The sequence below is a fragment of the Vidua macroura genome, chromosome 2, assembly GCF_024509145.1.
Source record: "Vidua macroura isolate BioBank_ID:100142 chromosome 2, ASM2450914v1, whole genome shotgun sequence".
NCBI lineage: Eukaryota > Metazoa > Chordata > Aves > Passeriformes > Viduidae > Vidua > Vidua macroura.
The window spans coordinates 108417774-108440580 of record NC_071572.1 but is presented as its reverse complement, the minus strand read 5'-3'; the positions used below and the strand labels follow the sequence as shown (position 1 = coordinate 108440580).

The following is a 22807-nucleotide window of genomic DNA, read 5'->3' as shown; positions in this document are numbered from 1 at the left end:
TCAGGGTTCCTCTGTGCGGAGAAAATGCATGAAGGAAAACCAGAAATTGCAATGCAGAAGTTACCTGACTGTCATAAATTGCCAGTGCAGATGTGAGCAGCATTCAGCTTACAGCTGCTTCCTGTCCATACTCAGCATTTCTCTCTCCTTTTCTCAGAGTTTGGAGTCCCAGTGCAGCCACCAAGACCCACTGACCCAAACTTGATTCCTAGTGCTCCATCAAAGCCCGAGGTTACAGATGTCAGCAGAAATACAGTAACGTTGTCATGGCAACCTAATTTGAATTCAGGTGCAACACCAACCTCTTACATAATTGAGGCCTTCAGGTGTGTGAGTCTCGTATGATCTTGCTGTCTCTATGTTTACGTGTAATGTGTTGCTAAAGAACCACGTGCTAACCTGCTGTTGTGTGTTTTATCCTTAGCCATGCATCAGGGAGCAGCTGGCAAACTGTAGCTGAAAATGTGAAAACTGAGAGTTTTGCAGTTAAAGGGCTAAAACCTAATGCAATTTATCTCTTCCTTGTGAGAGCAGCTAATGCATATGGGCTGAGTGACCCAAGCCAAATATCTGATCCAGTGAAAACTCAAGGTAAGTTTTTGATACTGAGCATTTTGGGTGTCCACAGCAGCTGTCACAAGTTGACTAAGCAATACCAGATGCAGGAATTCTGGTAGCTTTGGACTGTCTACCTATCCTGACTATAATACATATTACAGTAAAATGCAGTGCTTAAACTTGCATTTCTCTGTAATACAGATTCTGACAGCATGTTGCATTGCCTAAGGGAACCCTAGTATCTCTTATCCAAAGGTAGTTACAACTTGCAGAATAGCTCTTGCTAGCAGCCAAGGTAATCCCTGTGTTTTTGAGTTCCCATACAAATCCTCAAATTCCATGGAAATGTTATTACTATGTCCAGTGAATCAAATAAGGCTTAAGACTGAGACAGGGAGAGAAAGAGCATGTAATCTAAGTTGATTTCTGCTGCAATAGGAAAGAGAAAAGTTGAAAATTTGCAGGAATTTGGCACCATGAACCAGTAAAGAGGTTTTGGCAGTATGTTACAAAGTGTTTCCATAGTACAACTGTTGGAAGTAAAATAGGGTAGAAAGAAGTGCTTACAGATAGCCAAGTGGAAGAAAAGTCTGGGTAGAAGTGAATGAAGGAGTCATCCACTTACTCCAGCTGTGACTGAAGTCCAGCTATGGACTGAGTCCAGCTATGTAAAATTAAAACTGTCTTTCTATTCACTGTAGCAAATAAATGACATTCAGGATGATGTACAGGGAATAATGCACTGCAGCTCTGAAACCTTCATTTTTCCAGTAGAAAAGCTTAGATTCTTAAGAAGGGGAAAACTAGACACACTGTTTTTCAAAGAAAAAGTGATGAGATCGTACTTTTGTTTGTTTGTTTATTTTTCTGATCTTCCTACTTACTGAAGAAATTGACCCATTGGCTTATTAAGAGTGTCTGTGCTGTATGTTTGTTTCTTTGTTTGTGTAAGTAAGTACATGATAGTTTTTGAAAGGAAGTTCTCTAAAGGAAACAAAGCGTTTTTCTTTGGGGACTTCTCATGTTTTCTGTAGTTGGTCTGAAAGCAAGTCTTTCTCTTCTCCCCTGGGGAGTGACCAGTTTCACATTGCTGTCTTTTGGTATTATGCATTTCTCCTGATGGGTGACAATTTCAGTGGATATATATGGACAGCAGAGTCACAGCCCCATGGAAAATCAGGATTGCACAGGTTCTCAAGTCTGTTACCAGGGAGAGATTTAATAACCTCTTAATGATTCCTGATTTCTGGGGATAGAGCTGCACAAGCCTGTTTTTCATGTAGTGTAGTTTCATTTCTGGAGATGAGAAGAGGTATTGTGTCTGTCCCAAACTGATTACTGACCTGATTCTGAGAAACAGCAAATGTTCTGTTCACTCAGCTGAATAGTTTATAATGACATGGAAAATCTTAACTGTTCTCTGGGTACCTAGAAGAGCTGAAAACCCAAAAGCCACACAATACTTCAGTGAAAATAATAACTAACACATAAACTTTTCTCCAATTTTAAGAAATGTAATCAAGTGTCAAGTCTTTTAGACCAGTTCTGCTCTTCTTCCAATATAATTTCATTTTTGTTTGAGTTGTGGTCTAGCTAAGCAAGTTCAAAAATTTCCAGTTGGCATTAGTCATGAGGGTGATATAGTCTGGTCCTAACTGCTTGTTCAGTCCACAAACCAAGATGAAGGTAGATTACTGCCTTCAGTGCCTTCATCCCTTCAGCACTGCCTTCCTAGTACCTTCATCTTCACACTTTACAGACAGTAACAACCTCATTCCTGAGTGTTTTCACAGACAGTCCCTGTCTTGGAAGCTTGGAGCCAAAACAAGAGAGCACACACATCATTTTTTAGCACAGATGTGCAAATGGCTGAGCCTGTGAACAGTTTGATCCATATTGTGGATGACTCATCTCTTCTGACTAGCAAAGCTAGAACTAATTATTCCACTGGCTTTCCTGTTACATTCTGAGCAGGCTGATATTTAGGCAATGCTCCCAAACAGAGGCTTTTATCTTTAATGCTTTCAAACTTTGGGAGGAGGGAAATACTGTGATAATGGACTGTTTGCAGAACATACTACATGGGGATATAACAGTGACTCTGTGGAGGATTTTTTTTGGTTTTGATCTTTTGTTATTACCAATGTTGCTTGCTAAGAATCCAGATTTTTCACTTACTGACTACACATTAACCTCAATAGTAATCACTGCAAGTACTTTTTATGAATTTCCACTCATAGAATTTTAACCATAGTCAGCATGGTATTTGTTTAAAATGAGGTGATCAAGGAGTGAGATGTGAATCTAGAACAGAAACTGTTACTCTGCTTTCCATAGTACATGTTACCCTCTTAGTGATTACCCTGTAAATTCTACACGTCTGACAGTCATTCCATTTCAGTTAAATGTGCTTTCCAAGGGCTCAATATGCAAAAAATATGTGTTTTCATCATACTGTTGCGTGTTTTGAGAGGAATTTGTGCCTTCATGCATATGAATAATCCTTCCAGCAATGGGATAGACCAAATATCAGACGATCCAGACAGCCTCAACTGGGCTCTGCCTCCTGTTTACAGAAGCCTCTTGCCATTAGAGAAGCTGCAGCCATATGACTAATTTATCTTTTCTCTGGTTGTTAACATTATTTTGTGGTAATGCCAAGTAAGTTTGTCACGAATTTATCTAAAGATACAGCTTCTTCTTTTGCTGTTCTTTATGGGTTTCCTGGTCTCTTGGAATTGGCAATGGGCAGTAGAATATTTTCTCTTCCCAGCAGGAAAGAATAAAGAGATGCTGTTGTAGCCATTTACCAAAGCTGTTCTTGAGTGTGGTGTGGTGTGTCTTTTTGTGCAACATTACCCTCACGTTTCTGTCAAAGGAAGTGCAGTGTCTTGAGTTGGTACTACCTAACCTTTGGTGATTTGCTCAAGAAAATGCTTCATGTAGTTTTTTCTTACATGATTAAGAAGTATTTAGGTTCAACTTCATTAGTGATAGCATCATATATTTTCTGACACACTCATTTGTATTTGCATGTGTTTATTTAAACAATCCTGTGTACTTGTGAGAATGGAATCTTAAATTATTGCAGATGTCCCGCCAACAAGTCAAGGTGTGGATCACAAGCAGGTCCAGAGAGAGCTGGGTGACGTGGTGCTACACCTGCACAACCCTACTATCCTTTCTTCCTCCTCAATCGAAGTTCATTGGACTGTGAGTACAAATCTGTACCCTGCTGGTGGTTACATGTGCTGCTGAGATGTCCTGCTTCCACTGCAGTGGGGTCACACTTCAGGAAGCTGAGTAGTTTGTATGCTAGCAAATGTTTTTCCCTGGGAAGAGTATTACTTGTGCTCTGTTTTCCTACTTCATTAAATTTTAACCATTTTCTCCATCTTTGTCTCCATAGAGACTGCTGTTTATAATAGGGTGAGGGTTTCAGAGTCCTCTTCTGGAAGCTAAAGGACCTCCTCAGTCATATCATTTGAAGCCTTTCCACTGATTCAGTAGGACTTGTATCAGTCCCTTAATGAGATAACATGGGCAATTCCCTGTCTGTCAGTCCCCTGTAGAGAGAAATACTGCATAATTCTGTTTGAAAGTGTTACCTCCCTGCTACAGACACACTGACAAACACTCCCAAATCATCTGAACCTCTCCTTTCCTGTGGTGCCCTGAGGACAGGTGGTGCAGGGAAAAGAGGTAAAAAAGGCAGTGTCACATTGTTATTGCTCTGGCAGCAGGAAAACAGGAGGTTGGCCATATGGAGGACATAGCAGAGAAACTGCGAGAGTGAGGAATGTAACTCAACAATCAGTTTTAAAATGAAATGCAGAATTAAGAAAATGTTGGGGATATAATTATACCATGTACAGAAATAAAACCATAAGGAGTGAGCTTTGAGGTCTTTGTGGGACTTCCATCTGAACATTCCAATATATTGGCAGGGACAGTGTGAGACAGCATGGGCTGTAGCTCCTGCCTTGTCATAGCAGAATATTTTGAACAGGAACAAAAGGCATTTTGACTTTGCAGAAGAGCCATAGCCCAGAGGAGTCCTGATCTACACCCAGGGCTCCTCGGTGCTGCAATAATGTCTGCTGTGTTGCACAGTAATTACACTCTCACCTGCAGTACAGCCACCTGCAGCAGGCAATCTCCTGTTTTAACTAATACATTAAAACATCTTTGAGGTTCCTAGCAAATTTTGTTTGACCTTTACTTACAGAACAACCTTTTCCAGACAGGCAGCTTTTGTCAGTCTCTTGGGTGGCCTGTGGCTTCTCTGCAATTTCAAAAATAAGCATTACCTCAGTTTCAGCTAACACATGCATTCTTTATGTGATTATTAAAAATGAAATGTGTTGCTCTTTGGGTTAAAATTGCAAGCACGCAGTTTTATTATATCATTGTATGAGATTTTTGAAAACAGGAGAATCTGATGCACTTTAAAAATTTTATTGTGGTTGTTACTGGACTTCCTTATTCATCAGAAATTGAAACCAGCAGTTAAAAAGATAGTGAATGCTCCACAAAAGATCAGTTGTATAAGGTAGCTTTCTGTTTCAGCTACAGCCAAACATATTGGATCTGCCCTTGATTACACTCAGATCTCTTTCTCCATACATTTAGTATAAAATTGACTTAGTTTGAAAAGCACTCAGGACCACTGAGCATCAGCTTGATTTGCTTTTCCAAGTCTCATCCATGTTGCCATACTGAGTTTTATGTTCCCTCTTGCAACTTGGCCTTTTCCTTCTAGCAGAGGGCCTCCCACTGAGTGGGTGGACATGGGGGGAAGTCTTTGGAGAGATCTGCCCTCTGACAGCCACAGTGCCAGCTGGTCACCCTCTCAATTTGCTTTCTCCAAAAAGGAGCAGGCAGGAAGTGTTGCTCATTTCACAGGTTTTGGGAAGTTTCCACACCTCGGGAGAGTTGACAGGCTCTCTCTTTGAGCTCCATATTCATCACCCTGAGCCCTGGCACTGTAGATCTCCCTTTCCCATGTGTCCAGCCCTGCCCTGCAGATTCAGGTGGGCAGCAGTCTGACCTGTGCCAAGCTCTTTTGCTCCATGGATGCAAAGACTGTTCATGTCATTGAGCTGGGGCATGTTATACAATTTTGTTATCCCCCTTTAATGCCTTCCTAAATCCAGGGAAACCAGCACAGTTCTACCAGCATCAAAGAGATAAATGCACTTGTGAGTCAGGCCTGTAATTTGCTGCAATGCAAGGAGCTTTATTGCTTTGGCAGTGGTGTTTACTTTGAGTAACATGAGGGACAAGCCAGGGGCCGTGCATGTGTCATGGGCATCACCCCTGGTTCCTGTCCGTTTATGGATGTGTTCTGTGTTCTGCTCTCTTGCCAGGTGGACCAGCAATCCCAGTATATTCAAGGATATAAAATTCTGTACCGGCCTACACCAGCATCTTATGGAGAATCAGAGTGGTTGATCTTTGAAGTGAGGACTCCCACCAAAAACAGTGTTATCATTCCGGAGCTGAAGAAAGGTGTCAACTATGAAATCAAGGCCCGCCCTTTCTTTAATGAGTTTCAGGGAGCAGATAGTGAAGTGAAATTTGCAAAGACCCTGGAAGAAGGCAAGTAGGAGCTAGACTGTCTTCATCTTTCCTTTTTGAAGTAGCAGCCTGGCCGGCTTTCCTCTGATATGTTCATTATTTGATCTTGTTTGAAGTGCATGCTGTTTGAGAGCAGCAATCTGTGGCAGAGGAGACTGATCATTATGTGAATTGTTTGGTGACACAGAAGTAAATATTCTGAGCCAGGCATGAGAGACAGAGAGAGAGGGATGTGCAAAAATCCCCTCCAACACACAATGAGAAATGCGCTTTTTTATCTTCCCTGCAGTGTGTGCAATCCTCCCTGCTGAGTTCATGGGCTGGTCACAAGTGACTTCTGTCAGATTCAAGCACTTGCTAATCACTATCTTGAGTAGATAGCAGACACCACAGAAATCATCAAAGCAGTGTAGCTGGGGGAATGAAAACCATGATTTTTAGAAGGCTTTTTTATGTGGATCAATCAGTGAGACAAAATGGAAAGATGAATGAGGGCAACAGATAGAGTGGACTAAATAATGTATTTCCATCTCATACATGTGCTAAAAAGACAAGGTTCATAAAGCTCTTCCTTTTGTTGCTGCACAGGCATGATAAGTATGCAAGGTGGCCAGTGCCTCTGAATAGGAATTTGGGTGCTTCTGCTAGGATGTGCAACCCTTTCCTTTCTATCTTCTTCCCCCATTAGAAATGCTGTGTAGCTCCAGTGTATTGCTGCATGTGGTTGAAAAGGTGTGCATAGCTGCATTCATCCTATGCATCAGCTAAGCCTCCACTTTTTAGAAATATTATTTCAAATTCAAAACATAAATTATTATTATAAATATGTTAATATGAACACACTCTGTCCAGATTTTAATAAGTTTTATATTACTCATTATTTTTTACATGCTAGAGGAACTGAGATTTAGACTGGGGACTATATAGGATTTATTTTTCAAAACTGTTGATCCTGAGTAAGATGATTTGAGACCAGTGAGAAATTCAGTGCCCAGAACTGTGACATGCAGGTAATGGATATCTGAGAGTACAATTTAGACTGTTACTTTTCCTGGCTTGCACAGCAAAACTACAGCAGAACTCAGAGCCTGGTTGTTGGGTCATACATTTTCCTTCTGTATCACTTTGTCTTGTGGGCACAAACTTCCCTCAGTGAAGGGTGGGGCACAAAAGATTGCATTTGTAGAGCCCAGAAACCCTCTTCCACTTGAACAGACTGGCTTGTGGGTGTGACAGACGTAACCATTCGACCCTTCTTTCCGAACAAGCAGCTCCGAGCGCTCCACCTCAGAGTGTTTCAGTAACTAAGAACGATGGGAACGGGACAGCAATCGTGGTCACCTGGCAGCCACCCCCTGAGGACAACCAGAACGGGATGGTTCAAGAGTACAAGGTACTGCTGGCACGGCTTGGTCCCCTGGCAGAGGGAGCGTGGCCAAGTAGCGAGGGAAGGGCTGTTCGTGGGTGCTTGGCTCCATCTTCTGGTTACTCAGAGAAAATGGGAGAGAAAGTCACTGCTTTGAATCAAACTCCATATTTAGTGATTCTGCCTAGGTGGTGTCAGGCAATTAAAACAGCCTCCATAAATCAAAGCAAAGGGTCAACACTCTTAATTAAAACAGCTCCTGCCTTGCCTTCATTATGACTTGGGAAGTGCACACACAAGGAGAGAGGGAATCATACCTGTTTGAGAAGCACTTTGTGACTCTAAGACACTGGCCAAGGTAGTAAATATAAACAAGCTTTAATGAGTTGAAAAGCTCAGGGATAATAATTAACAGTGTTAAGATCTGAGTAAATTATGCGTAACTGGGTAGTTAAAACAAATGGAAAACTTCCAAGGAAAGAATGTGCTTCTATGATAATAAATCTATTGGTGCATAGAAATTTTTTCTTTCCTTCCAAACACAGTTCTCATTATGTTATTTAATTTTTAACAAATTGAAAGTACATTAAAAATATTTAATTTTTGTTATTCATTTATGAACACAGACTGTATTTACAGTTGAAATTTTTTTGTGATAATTTACATAGCAAAATAAATGAAGTTGATTTTTCCTAAGCAAGCTAGAGATGTTTTAAATGTAGATATCAAGTAAGCTTTGTAGCCATGGAAGGACAGAAGCTTTGGTTTTAGCCCCCTGCAAATGCACATTATTGAGACAATCTTTTAAATGAGAATGTCTTGGCTATTTTTCAGGTTTAAACACAGTGCTATAAACCTGTATTCCTAGCCATCAAAACTCATTCTGATTTTTTTTTTTTCTTCTCAGTAAAAATGGGAAGAGATTTATAAGCTTCATGGTCAATTTAGAATAATAAAACCCTTTTCAGAACCTGGTCAACTGGTAAAATAAAATCTGTTTATGGCCTAGTTTTGGATATATAATACAATGTAATTGGAAAAAAAATACTTGTGAAGTTATTTTATTTAAAGCCAGACCTTGGGAATTATTTACAGCAAGAAACTGTATCAGAGGAATGTTAAGGTTGCAGTGACACAATGATAAAAGTCAGGAAATTCACATTTCTGAGTGGATATAATCCCTACCCCACCTCCCAAGATTTTGAGGTGACAAGCTACCAGGTGCTTGAGCAAGCACACTGTAGTGCTTATGTAGCAGTAGATGGAACAGTGGTACATTTTGCATCTGTATTTGTTGCATTGATGCCATTGTTTTCCTTTGTGCTTTTCACCATGGACAGAAAACCTACATAAAAAAATAATCTATGAAAATATATATGCCATTCCTACTTAAGCTGCTATATGCAATTACTGGTTTTGTCAAAAAAACTACAGATGTGCAGAACTGTTGATTTTGGATTAAGAACTAATAACAAGAAAAAATTCAAATAGAAGTCTTGTGATTTTTTTTTTCTTCCCCTTTTGTTTTTCTATCTTCTGTTTTCTCTCAGAAAAATTAAAAAAAAAAAGATATGCATATGTGGGGCAGTTCATTATTTTCTCAACAACTCAGATCAAAGGCAAGAGTGTACCTATTTTAATTAAAGGATAAAATAAATAGAAAGAAGGATACTATCTTAATTGAAGAATTGTCAGTAGCAAACACAAAAACCCCAGAAATTCAAATTCACAGCATAAGTAATTTTCTCCTTCCCCAACACAAAGTTAGAAATTCTCTTGTTATACTAATTCTCTCTTCACTGATGTGTCTGTTATAATGTGAGTTCATTCTTCTTTTATAACATTCTAAAGGTTCATGTTCACTTGCTTATTTATTTATACAGTCAAATGTAGGATGGCAAGTACTGAACAACTTGATGTTTGACCTGACATTCTTGTTTCATGCACTTCTCCATGTACTTGAGTGCCTAAGAACAAAAGCTTTTTTTTCTGAATTAGTAGTTCATGATTACAAGTACATAATAAATGGGTTTCATTGTTTGCACATGCACCATTTTACAAGGTATCAGTAATAATTTCTGTGAAAATGACTTAAGTCCAAAAGTAGATTTAAGTCTTTTGTTCCTCACTTAATTGAGTTCTTATTTATATAAGAGCATTTTTGTGCCCATCCTTTAGGATTCAAGAGCAGTATTAGTTTTACTCCTAGCACTGATTGAAACAGTTTCTATGTAGTATCAGAATACAAAAAGGAGATTCTCTTCATGTGCTCTGACCTGCTCTGCAGCAGCACTTACACATATCCTGTGCTAGGATTTGATTTCAAAGGAACTTAAAATGCATTTCACATCCTCACAGTGTCCCACTAGCCTTGTTGCAGTCCATGGCATCCAGAGGAGGAAAAAGGGTCTTTATAATGTCCTGAAGGTGAGATAAAATTTCCAGTGTCCAGGCAGAAAGGGCTGTACAGAAGGGGCTGTAGCAATTGTTCTACATGGAAAGTCTATCCCCCTCACCTGGCAGTCTCCACAGCAGCAGAATTGCACGAGGGATTTAAAGCAGCTATCTGGGTACTAAATCTTTTAGGAGCTCCATATGTTGAAAGTAAAATCTTCCCTCCCGTGTACAATCGGCCCAGGTTCTGATATGCTGCTGTTCTCCGCCAAGTTTGCTTCTTTACAGATAAAGTATTGAATTTAACTAATTTAACTTCCTGAATAAATGTTCTTTGTAGAGCAATACATTTGTGGAAAAGGCACAAAAAGGAAATAGGCACAGCTTCATGATTTTTTTTAACAGATGTAGATTAGCTGCTGCTTCACCTTGAATAGCAGTTGGGAGTTCAGCCATCCTCCTAAAAGCACTTGCCACATCAGTGGTTCAGGCCTAAAGAGATAAAGATATCTCATCATATTGTTTCTCCCAGCCATTTAATGTCACTGGTATAATATATGGAGTTGTGATTTGAAGTCACTAGACCTGTATCTTGGTCTCAACCAAAAAATCTGATCTGATATCCCACCATTGTCTCAATTAGAAGACAGCAAATCACTCAATATTTGCCCCTTGCTGCCATCTTAAAAAAAAAAAAAAAAAAAAAAAGAAAAAACAAAGCCATTCCAGCAATGACATCAGTTCTCTTAAGATGTCATGTGATTAAAGACTTGCTTGTGCACTTGAGTGACACATAATTCCTGAAGAAGAGAATTGCAAATTCATTTAACTGCATGCTCTTACTTTGTTGTTTATGTGAATAGTTTTTGGCTGTGGGGCTTCCCTCATTTCTTCTGTGCTTGTAGTTTCATTAGCACTTGTTGAACTCTAAATGAATTGTGATAAACTCATCAAATAATTGTAGTAGTTGGAGCAACTCTTTGGAACAGGAAGTGTCTTTTCAGTATTCATAGATGGCCTAGGACACCAATCCACAACTTCAGGTGTTAGAACAGTGACAAAGTGTAAATTTCTTCATCCAGAAGGAAAGAATGTGATAACTTTCCTTCTTCTTACCCTTCAGAGCTGAATTTTGCACATTTACATGTGCCATGCCTTTGCTTCCCTGCAGGTTTGGTGCCTTGGCAATGAAAGTCGATACCACATAAACAAGACAGTGGATGGCACCACCTTTTCCGTGGTCATCCCCTCCCTGGTTCCCGGTATCCGATACAGTGTGGAAGTGGCTGCAAGCACTGGGGCAGGACCTGGAGTGAAAAGCGATCCCCAGTTTATCCAGTTAGGTAAGCTTCCTGGTAACCCTGCCTCTTGGTTTGGGTGATTTCTGTTTGTTTGCTTTCGTCTTTTATGGCACCAGAAATACTTTCAAGACAAGTGAAATAGATACTGTTACTTGATCTCAGGAATAGCAGGATTTGGCATTTCTGGTTTTAAACTTGCCTCGGAACTGCATTCTAAAGGTGGGATTAAAACAACACAGGGGTGTTTTTAAATCTCCCAGTTCAGCAGTGCTTCTTAGTTGTTGACTTTTCAAAGTGAATTTTCACCCTTAAAAACTTGTAGGGGAGTATGAATCACTAGGTGTTGATCCTCTTTAGGGATGTAATTTGTCTTGACCAGGTTTTGTCATTACTGAAGCAAAAAAAACAAGCATCCTAAAATTAGGCACAATAAATATCAACTATGTGGGAAAGCTAGTGAGTACAAGCAAAAAGATGTACACAAATGATTTACTAAAATTTGACCTTCTAATCTCATTTGCACCAAACATCAGTGTCATAGATGTTGACCAGGGACATTGCTCCTGGATGTTTCTGGGAAAAAATGCATCTTCAGCTATTGGTTAGCTGAAGATTATTTAAAGTAGCTTTAAGTATAGTCATATGCTGCTTTATAGTATGCCTGGAGCAAAATACCTTATCATTACAGTGTATAATTATGAAAGCAAGCTCAGTATGTGGCTTTGGACTTTATGTCCTGTGTGTCTCTGTATCATTAGTAGACCTACCTTCTTATTTCACTTGTTGTATTTAAAAATCTGTAATTAAGAGCATGTGAAAACAAGACAGAGCAACTAATATGGAAAATGACTTGTACATTTCCTTAGGTATTAAAAGGAAGGCCATCTTTAGGTTACTTAAATTAGACAGGCATATGATTCCCAATTACATTGATGGAGATTTTACAATAAAATTGCACACAGCTTGTATGATATTCCATTATTATGGAATTATTACAGGAAAAACCCTGTAGTTATTTGTTGGATTGTTCCTCCCTACAGCCAGCTACCATTCACAGCTTTCTACAGCCAGTCAAAATCAAGCTTATTCTATATGGTTTAGGTTTTGAAAATTCTGCATTAGTGAGATTTATGAGGAGAACCTTCAATCTTCAAAGCCAAGGACTCCATAACCACTTATTCTTTTTTTCCCTTTTGTCTGATGATAAGCAAATTCTAAATGAAGGTGAATTTTATAATGGAACTGAATCACACTGAAGTTTGTTAAGTGGAAAAAGAAACAAATGAGACTGTCAGGGTAAGGGTTTTGCCCACTTCTGGGTTCCTGGCCTTTATTGTTACTATGTTAGGAAACAAGAAGTGATCCCACACCTTGAAAGGTGTTCAGATGTGCAAGTCTGGTAGAATACATGTATTTCCCCATAGTTGGAGTTTGCTTTCACTGCTTGCCTCTAATTAAGTGGCATGGCCAAATCTAGGTGTACTGTAGTAAATCCCATAATTTGGTTGTTACATGGCAAAGATGTGGAGACAGGCGTTTTGTGGAGATCCATGCCACAAGAAACAGAACAATGAAATATCTAGATGGGTGCCGCAACCCTTTCAGCAACTGCAGGAGGCTGCTGAAAATTAGTGCTTAAATTAAAAACTTAGCACTTTTTGGTAGCACAGATCGACCTAAATCATCCAGGTAAAAGAATGGCTGCAGATTATTCAACTCTGCCCTGTGATGCAAGTTCTCCTCCAGCCCCCTCAAGGAATTGGATTCCTAGTTCTTAGAAGTGCTCCCAGCATGGGGGTGGAGCAGAGTTTTCTGGGCAGCTTTCTGAAGAGAGAAAATTAATTTGTTGATGTCATCAATTGGCACTTTTTACCAGCAATAAATTACATTGTTGCAGAGAGAGGGAAGGGAGGCCAGGGAGGGGGAGGAAAGAGGACTAAGATGCTCCTTGTACAAGGTTTGAAACAGTCCTGGCGAGCTGTATGGATGTGCTCCAAGAACTGTGTGACAGCTTCACGTTACTATATTTCTGACCCTGCTCCCAACTATTCCTTCAGGAAATCTTTTCCTGATACCTGAATTAGTGCAGTCCTTAATTTAAAAAAAAAAAAATATATAAATAGGAATTCCACATGTGAAAACAGAATATACTGTGTGATTCTAAGGTTCACTTTTTAAATAAGAACTTTTCATTAAAATCCAACATCTATCTCCTTATAATGTGCTTTTTTTGTACAAAAACGTGAGACAGGGCTGTGGCTGGGTCTCCTCTTTGAGCCTGTGTGCTGTGTGGGGTGCTCCCAGGTCTGTGACATGCCTGGGCAGAGTCTCAGCTGGGTGTGTGACAGGAGGAAGCTTCACCTTTGCGGGACTGCCTTCCAGAAGGAGAGGGGAGGACAGGAGACATTGGATTCCCCAGGAGCTGAGGCGTGTAGTTGCAGTCCTATGCATCAGCTGAGCTGTGATAAATGACCTTGTGCACACGCTTAGCCTGTTACAAAGACAGGTACAAATTGTAATCTCAAAGCTCTTTCATTTTCCACGTCTCTGCTGACATGAAGCAGCTCACTGAGCTGTAGTACCCCAGACTTCCCATGCCACCAGGGACAAGCCAACGAAATAACTTGCTTGTTATTCATAAAATCATGAGATCAACGGAAAAATTACATGTCTCCTTAAAACACCCTGCATGAAGCTTCTGGATCTGCGTCTTGGTTTTTGAATGGCCTTTTAATGCTTTCTGTGGAATTCCACGCTGAAAAAAAATGTTCGTTTATTTGTTTTAAAAGAAAAGATATCTTACATAAAGAAAGACTGCAGAAGTTTTCCTGTTAAGGAAAAAAAATTCATGCCACCTAGCCACAGCTCACTAGATTATGCCTATAACAATGTGCTGTGGAGAAACAAAATCACAGAATTTCAATAGAACCTTTTATTTCCTTGTCACAACATGTAACTTAGAGGCGTTGTTTACAAAAATGCTCTGCACAGAAAGACGAGAATTAGCAAACAATGTTTTGCTGAGCTGTAGCCTAGCTTTTGCAAAGTGATGGGATACTGCCTGTGGTACCTTGGCAGCATTACCTATGCTTGTTGACAGGTAAGTAGTGACATTGGAATGTGTTGTGATGTATTTTGTTTCTGGTACCAGAGCTTAGAAGCCCCACAACTGCAGTTAATGTTACTCTTAAACACATGATTTGTGTGAATATGTGGTATGCAGTTATTTCTTAAGAGATGTCTGCACAATTACTGTAAATGTTGAATGTATTATTCAACCAGTGGATGTCTCAAGTGTACAAAACACAAGAAAGTCTCATTGAATCTTTATTATTCTAATTGCTTCATTTAGGAGATATGATTTGTGAACTACCTAGCATTCCTTCAGGATATTATTCTGTCAGCCCTTAAGGTACTCTGAGTTTGATAGTTGTAAGGAGTTTTTTGTTGATATTTTTGTTTGTGGCCCACAAACAACTTAAGAAAATAATCTTTATTTTTACCCCTCACACTAAACCCTTCCAAATCAGTTTGGTGGTGTCACCTCAAGGTGTATGTTGTAAGATTAAAGTGCACAATTGATACTTTATCAGTTTCAGAAACATACATCTAGAAAGGAGACAAAACAGCATATTCTTACCTTGGTAATATTTCACCAAATAATTTTCATATTGCATCAGGCACATATGTTTGAGATAACACTCAAACAATATGTTATAGTTTTCAGTTTTTTTGCAAGTTTTTAATTGCCAGAATTAGCAATGTCACCACCATTTAGATCCTACTTAGGGTTTGTACATTTTGTATACTGAATGAGACATACATATGGAAAAGTACCATTCCATAGGTCATATTTGTACAAGGCAAAGTTAAGTTGCTTTCACACCTGGAATTTCCTGTCTTTTTTTAATCTTTGGCATTCCAGACATAAATTGATATTAATATTTTATTTATCATTTCACAACTGAAATGTTAGCTTTCACTTTATTATTTTTATATGAATATTTAACATTAGAGTATTAGAGGTTCCAGTTCTTCTCTATGGAAATTCTAATTAGTTTCCATTGAAGTTTGAAACTTGGAGCTTCAAATCGAGTTCAGATCGAGTACCTTGTGAGCAATAGCCATAGCAACTGTGATTAAAAAGAAAGCTCTTATCTTGGGGTAGAAGAAGGGATGAGTCACTGTGATAATATGCTGGTTTCAGGGAGCTGTGGGATCAGCCTGCTCCAACAACTCTGAGGCATTTCCAAGTACATTAAATGCTGCGGCTGCTGCTCTGGCAGTAGGATGCACTTTGCTATAGAATGTTTATGTTCCCTTATTGTTTTGGCACATCTCCCTGAAGAGTGCAAGCAGGAACAGGAATGTTCATTATGAACCATTTATATATCAGTCAAAGTTCCAGAAATTTCCTGGGATGAAGAAAAATTAGGTTGTTTTCTTTTTAGTTCAAGAGTTATTTCCAGGAGTGATCATTCAGGATCTCACTGGGCTATTAGGGAGAGGGAAGATGCCCTTCTCAAAGAAAGGCTTCCAAGATAATGTTCCTGGAAGTTCTTAGTGATGAGGACGTCACTAAATTTCATTGTCTTTATATTTAGCTTACTTTCTATTTTTGAATTACAAGAGGAATAGGATGTAGTCAAATGTGAAAGCCCTTCCATCTCCTCTTATGCTGTTTATTTGCCTATATGTGAACATAGATGCATTTTTCTTTTTCCATATGCATAGGTATATACCAGCTAATGTAATGGCTCTAACAGTCCAACCATATTCAGTGTGCCAGAGGCCTAATTTCTTAAAAGAAAGTTCATTATTATGCTGTTCTTACACTTGCAAGTAAAATAATAGCATGAAATCAATGTTGATTTAAAATTAGTATAATAAACAGTCAAAGTTTCTTCAGGATTTTATAATAATCAGACACATGTTGACTGAGCAATGCAAACTGTTTATGTATAAAAGTGCTGTGTTTCTGTATGACTGAATTGTTGACATGTTTAGAAAACATTCTTATTTGATTTTTGAGTTTGTGATTATTTTTTCTTCTGGATTTATTGTTTTAAAATATCCATTTTAAGGATGAGACCAAAAATATTTATCACTCTTATTCAGGACCAGAGGCTCTCCATAAATGTTTTATTCAATTCCATTAAGTTGTATAAGGGACGTAGCAGTTTAAAAAACACAGGAATTAGTCATTTTGAAAAAGAGACTGACGATGCAAGTTTTCATATCTTAATATGGCCTCAGCTGCAGAGAGACAAAAGATGAGATGACAGCTTTAATTCATTGGTCACAGTGTACTTTATACATTTAAGCCCATCTGGCCACTTGTGTGGAACTTCACTTGGCTGTCTCCATAAAATCTGAAGCAACCCATCTTAACCTTGCACAAATAGGCGTGAAATCTATAAACCCAGCAGACACAAAGAGTGTATTAGTAAGAAAACAATGAGTCTGCCTGGTGAACTTTCAGGCTAGGCAGTGCACTTAGGATCACAGAAGATAAAGAGAGCTGAAATATGAAATAAAATTTCCAATAAGGTAGCAGTCAAAGGCGGGGGTGATTTCTCGGCAAAATAGATATTTGACTTCAAGGTCACAAAAACTGGAATCTGGAATCCTTTGCTGGGAGAAGCTGTTATTAATTTAACCTTTTCCATTCAAAAAGGTATCCTTTTCCAGAGGAAATAATTTCTTGTGATTCCATCTCTTGTTTGTATTGCAGTTTCTTATTTTGGCATAATGCAAGTTGCCATCATAAAAAAAAAAATCTGTTCACTGCTTACTTCATAAGGAAAAAATACTGGTTTTAAGGAAATAGGTTTTCATTTCTTATATAGCTCATATTAATAGAATTAATAACAGCACTTTTCTCCTTAAAACACTAATCTCTCATTCTGAATTTGATGTCCCTACTAATAGTATAAAGCAACTATCTCTTGGATTTATACAGAAGTAAAAGTGGGTATTTCAAAGACCAAGCTGTGGAATGTGTAAAGCGATATCCGCTCTGAGTGAAGGTTCTGAATTCTTGCCCGTGCCCTGTGCAGTAATGAAATTTCCAGTGAGCACTCACTATGGTGGTAAAGCATCAGGAAGGCAGTATTTTGGCTTTGAGTTGCTTCACTTCAGTCAGAAAGCTCAGTAACTGCGTCTTCTTACTGCTGTAAAGTTCAGTACATAAAGAGCAGAAACGACCAATTCTTGAAGGTGTTGTCTCTATAAAAAAAAAAAAAAAACAAATTGATAGTCTGTAGAAAAATACATGTTCTTTATTTTGATGTGGGGTATTTAAGGCTAAACTGGTTTTCAAAAGTATGGCTTGTTCATTACTAATGAGACTTCTTGGCTGGTTTTAGCAATTCATAAATCATTTTTTAGTTATCCTTTAGCTTTTTCATCTGTATTTAAGGGGACAGGATTGGTTATTTTGTAATTTTACTTTTCTCCATCCTTTTAAATATTCGCTCTTATTTTTAATTGAAGTCAAAGTGAGAGACTGAGAGAGTGCAAGCAGTACATTAGACTGTGTAATACAAGATTTTGGTAATCTGTCAAGAACTGCTAGATTAAAATATCTTCCTCAATACCAACCTCATGTGAACATAGTTTAAATTTGTAACTGATTGTCAGTTCTGAGAGTGGATGTTTGGGGAGCTGACTTGTGCCTATTCACATTGCTACTCATGTTTCATACTAGAGCTTTTTTTCACTTGGTGTGTTTTTTGCTGATTTTCTGAGTAATTTTCTGAAGCTGATGTTGCTTTTTTAAAATGAAAGAAAAATAAGAAATAGCAGTCCACAGGTTTGTTATTTAGGAGCCTTTCTATTTGTATACCTAGTAGCCTGATATTAGCAGCTTTTGTAAGCAAACAAATGTCACTGATACTGGAGGTACCTGTCTTTTACAGAAAACAAACCACTTTTTTCTAGACCTGTAGAAGTGAGATTTTGAAGAGTAGTCTTTAAGGATCTTACCTTGAGAAACTGGACTGCAATTATGTCAGTCTCTCTTCATGCTGTATTTTACAGCTGTTCATTCAAATTAATTGGCTGTTATGGGTGTCTCTTTTTCAGATTCTCATGGAAACCCTGTGTCTTCAGAAGATCAAGTCAGTTTAGCCCAACAGATTTCTGATGTAGTAAAGCAGCCTGCCTTTATTGCTGGAATTGGTGCAGCCTGTTGGATTATTCTCATGGTCTTCAGCATCTGGTTGTATCGCCACAGGAAGAAGAGGAATGGACTCACGAGTACTTACGCTGGTATCAGAAAAGGTGCCCTATTATCTACTTCAGTCTGAAATAGGATAGCAATCAGGCTGCTGAATGCCTGTTTGCTGCCTATTTATTTTGTCATCATTCTCTTGTTCTTCTCAGGTTCCAATAAGGAATTATCAGCTTGCTTCAGTACTTTCATGAAGTGTGGGTCAGGAGCCAGTGCAGAGAACAGCAATATTTACATAACGTGCTAAGTCTGGTTTTAGAGAATAAGTCTTGAGCTGAATGCCAGGAGTAGCCTTCCATAATGATACTCCTACAAATGAGAAATATAAAGATGGGTTTAAGGCCAGGAGCTTCCAATATGCCCTTGCTTTCTGACCCTATATCATCTGAAGAGGAACCATCTGGAGGGGATGGCAGCTCCTTGTCCCCCCGTCCAGTGCTTTGCCTGCTGCTGGGAGTGCTAACAGTGGTGTACATTGCAGTAACACCTCGGGTGCGGGTACTTGAATTTCTCCTGTTCTGGGGGAAGTGTGGCTGTTTGCAAAAGCACAACGGTCAGTCTGCTTTCCAAGACTCTTTCCATAAATGCTGTTGTGAGACCCTTGGCTGGGACTGAGTTCTGGGGCTATCCCATCCTGCATCTGTGTTTAGTTAGAATGGCAGCAGTGGGGCTGACCTGAAGCACTGCTCATTTTCATATTATTTCATGTTATTGATACTTCTTATACATCACATTGTCAGTGGTAAAGCAGTGCTTTGCAGTATACTCTCTGAGAAACAAAACTAAAATCTCTGCCTGGAAGATCTTCTGGAATAAAAACTTGACCCCTCCAGATCAAATAATTTCCAGGTTAAGCCTGGAAACTAAAGCTGGATTCAATGAGTTACATGTCATTCCATCTCAAAGCAGTACCTCATAGGTACTTGTAGAGTGAGAACCATAAAGTTTGGAAGGAATCAGAAAATGGTAGATCCTGCTTTTGAAGAACTAGAGGGATTATATTTGACATTTAGCAATCAGAAGACAGGCCAAGATTTAAAAGGTGGACACATCTTCGTGCATGAAAGGTGTCATGAGATTACATTCTTGAGTCCCCAAGAATGAATGTGTTACGGGCAAGACAGGCAAATCAAACACAAATGGTTTTAAACAGCAGCAATATGGTGCTGTGTAAAAGAAGCAGTGCTAAAAATAGCCAATGAGTGAGTGGAAACATGGAAATACATCTGGAGTGTTGCAGAGCTGACATGTCCTCCGTGCTATTGAAGTACCAGTGCTCACTGTGGGCTCCAGGCACAGTGATTGTAGTGGAGTTGCAGTCAAGGGAATTGGGAAGGAATTGCACCCTTGATTGTGTTCTGCTGGGATTTAGGGCAGGACAGCCCCCCACGTAGTGCTGCACTGGCCTGCGCTGTTTTGTTTTACTAATAGCATGCTGCCACACTGCCTTTCTACAGCTCTATCACACTAACATCACTGTGCTTTCACCAGTACCTATGATTAAGCAAAAGGCATACAATTTGTCCTTAAAAATGGCTACTTCAGTGACATCAGCTATTGTTCAAAACAGCTGTGTTTTTCAATATCTGTAAAAATATCTTTTGCGTAATTTGGGGGGAGTTTAAATGAAAGTGTACAGAAAAGTAGGGTATGTATCTCTGGTATCAAGTATTCTTCAAAGACAAAACCTATCTTTAGTGAAATATGAATTGCAAAGTAGTTTGCCACTCTGCAGTTCATCAAGTCATCACTGCAAGCCCAAACTTTCTTCAGTCTTGCATTTATTTATTTTTATATTTAGCTTCAGGCCTGTCATCTGTTAAAATACTTCACTACTCCCACACATACATACTGTACTAGCAGTCTTACACTCTAAAGAAGAGTTTATTAATAGAAGCTCTAAGAATTAAGTCATTCTTTCATGTGGTAGCAATAGGATTTCTTTCAGTTGAACCTCTTCAGTTCCTTAAGAAACAAAACTAGGTCTAGTACTTAGCTTACAGAAGAGTAATGAGACAGTAGCTTAAGATTTTTTTCATGTCCCTTTGATTGCAAATTATTTTGAGGTTCTTGATTCTCTTTGGAATCAAACTCAGGTTTAAATGCCTGTTCTATTTTAATGAAAGCTTGTTACTATGGTTCTATATTTTGAATGTAACTAAATTAAACTTAACTATGTGAAAAGGCCTAGCTCAAAGAAAATACTATGGTATTGCCAAGAAAAAAAAAAAGCCTTGCTACAAATGGAGCCTAAAATGTCCAAATACTCTTTTTTTTTTTTTTTTTTTTTTTTTTTTTTTTTTTTTTTTTCTTCTTAGTATCATATCCCTGGAAATAAATTGGCTTGGTAAAAAGGGGGTAAAGCTACAGCATATCCTAAATTACAACAAGACACACTGCACTCCCCACAAACTTCAGAGTTCTTAAAAAAAAAAGTTTCAGAAGTTGTTCTCTTAGCCAGAGCCTTTTCTTTCTGTTCTGGCTTTGCTGATCACCTTCTGTCTCCAGGGTGTTTTTAGTGAATATTTGATTGTTTCTGTTACCTTTTGCTGTCATTAGATCAGAAAGGGCAATGTTAGCCTTGTTCTGCCATCAGTGAGAGGAAAACGATACTGTCTTGTCAACAGGAGGGGGAGCATGTGCTAATAGGAAGAGCAGATGCTGGTGCTCTGTATTTGGATTAGAGTCCCTATTGATCCAAAGAGGATTTATAGTAGCTGTGAGAGAGAAGATTGTCAAGCAGTGTCATTGTTCTGTTGTTAACCTTTCCCTCTTGAAGCCAAGGGTTGGAAGGTAGAAAGGTGTTACATCTAGGGAGGTTTTTCTTTTTTGGTGTTTTTTTAAAAAAGATAATTACTCTGTATAACAGTCTCATCTCTGGAAACAAAAATTATTTGCTGCAGTAGATTTTAGTGCCTTCATTGCAGTGAGAGTTGGTGCCATTCTTGATTCAGAGGCAGTAAAACAGCAGTTCTCTTTGTTCCTTTTTATGATTATTATTTCCTTACTGAATACTTAAGCGTGCCTATTAGTTCAGTATAATGAGCATTTACTTAGTGAACTGCAGATAAGATTCAATAGGACCTTGATAAGGCTTTGTTAAGGAATTTGTCATTCTGCATTCTAGAATGATTAATAGTGTGGGGGTTTTGTTTGTGCTAGGATTTTCAGAAAAAAAACTTAAAATACCAAACTGAGAAGGATTTGAAAGGCTAAACCACAGTCTCAACCCCTCAGGAGCACAATAGAATACCAAGCTTTTTTAATTTTTTGCCTTTTTTTTTTTTCCAGAATAGTACCTGCAGAGACAATCTTCTTTCTGAATTGCAATTTAAATTTTATTTTTATATCAATGTGATTGAGCTAGTGAGTTAGTTATATATATTTGTTTTATGTTCAGCTGTCTGCTAGATTTATACTAATGTGGTATGTTTCCCTTTCTCTCTTCAGCTTAATAACCAGTTTGTATTTTGTTTTGATTTTTCAGTCCCGTCTTTTACCTTCACACCAACAGGTATATATTTGCACTTTTCCCCCCTTCTTTGTTACTTAAGCATGTGTTTGTGGTACTATTTCTCTTTCTCTGACATAACCAACCAGCCCAGCTGTTCTGAAGGGGTTTCTTTAAACAATGTCATTAATGACAGGTATCATTATTTGTTCTCTGAGTAGTGTGCATTTGCTTTGTGGCTGACAATATTTTCTATTTGTGTGTACCATTTCAAAGCACACCATTCCATGCCAGCATGCCATTTTGTAGCATGATGCTGTCAGTTTGTAAAACTTGGGCTCTCTTCCTGCATATTCCAAGGGAGTAGTGTGGCCTCCCACATCTAGAGATGCAAAAGGTGCTTCTGGTGAAGGACAAATGACTTAGCAGAGCCCAGATGCTGACTTGAAAGAGATTCAGTGAGATTACAGCTGGTGAAATATTTGTTCTGTTTCTTTCCTCTGAATCTGCATTAATCCAGTGACCTTAGAGTTGTCTGCTTTGGAAGATACCGAAAATCAAAGTGTTACAGCAGTTTGATTTCTTTGCTTGCTGCCTTAAATGGTATTTTGCTATGAAATTTTAAAATAATTATCCTGTTCAGCTTAAAAAGAGGTGCATTTCAGTGTGAGTTAAAAATCACCTTCTGTTTCATTTTGTTTAGACATATGCAAAATATGACATAATCTGAACCATGGCCCACCAAAGCCCATGAGAGCCTTTCCATCCTGTAAACCTTCAGCGGGTCTTACAGTCTGGCAGCTGAGCAGCTCATCCTCTGCAGCAGATAAAATCCAACACATTCTGTACCCATCAGTATTCTGCTTTTCTTTTAGCTACAGCCTGAGTGAGCAGACAGGTTGTTTCTTCTTCCTTTGTTCAAA

General features: G+C 38.7%; 1 protein-coding gene across 3 annotated transcripts in view; it reads left to right on the top strand.

Annotated features, from left to right (window-relative positions):
• ROBO1 (roundabout guidance receptor 1) overlaps positions 1 to 22807 on the top strand; it is a 292886-nt gene that overhangs the window by 236417 nt on the left and 33662 nt on the right. For 2 of the 3 annotated variants that reach the window (XM_053969868.1, XM_053969866.1), the window contains exons 11-18: positions 158 to 326; positions 425 to 591; positions 3650 to 3771; positions 5928 to 6159; positions 7410 to 7531; positions 11070 to 11241; positions 18286 to 18483; positions 21921 to 21947. In XM_053969868.1, the coding sequence (XP_053825843.1) occupies positions 158 to 326; positions 425 to 591; positions 3650 to 3771; positions 5928 to 6159; positions 7410 to 7531; positions 11070 to 11241; positions 18286 to 18483; positions 21921 to 21947 (1209 nt within the window). The remainder of the gene's footprint in view (positions 1 to 157; positions 327 to 424; positions 592 to 3649; positions 3772 to 5927; positions 6160 to 7409; positions 7532 to 11069; positions 11242 to 18285; positions 18484 to 21920; positions 21948 to 22807) is intronic. The other variant, XM_053969867.1, reaches the window with a different exon arrangement.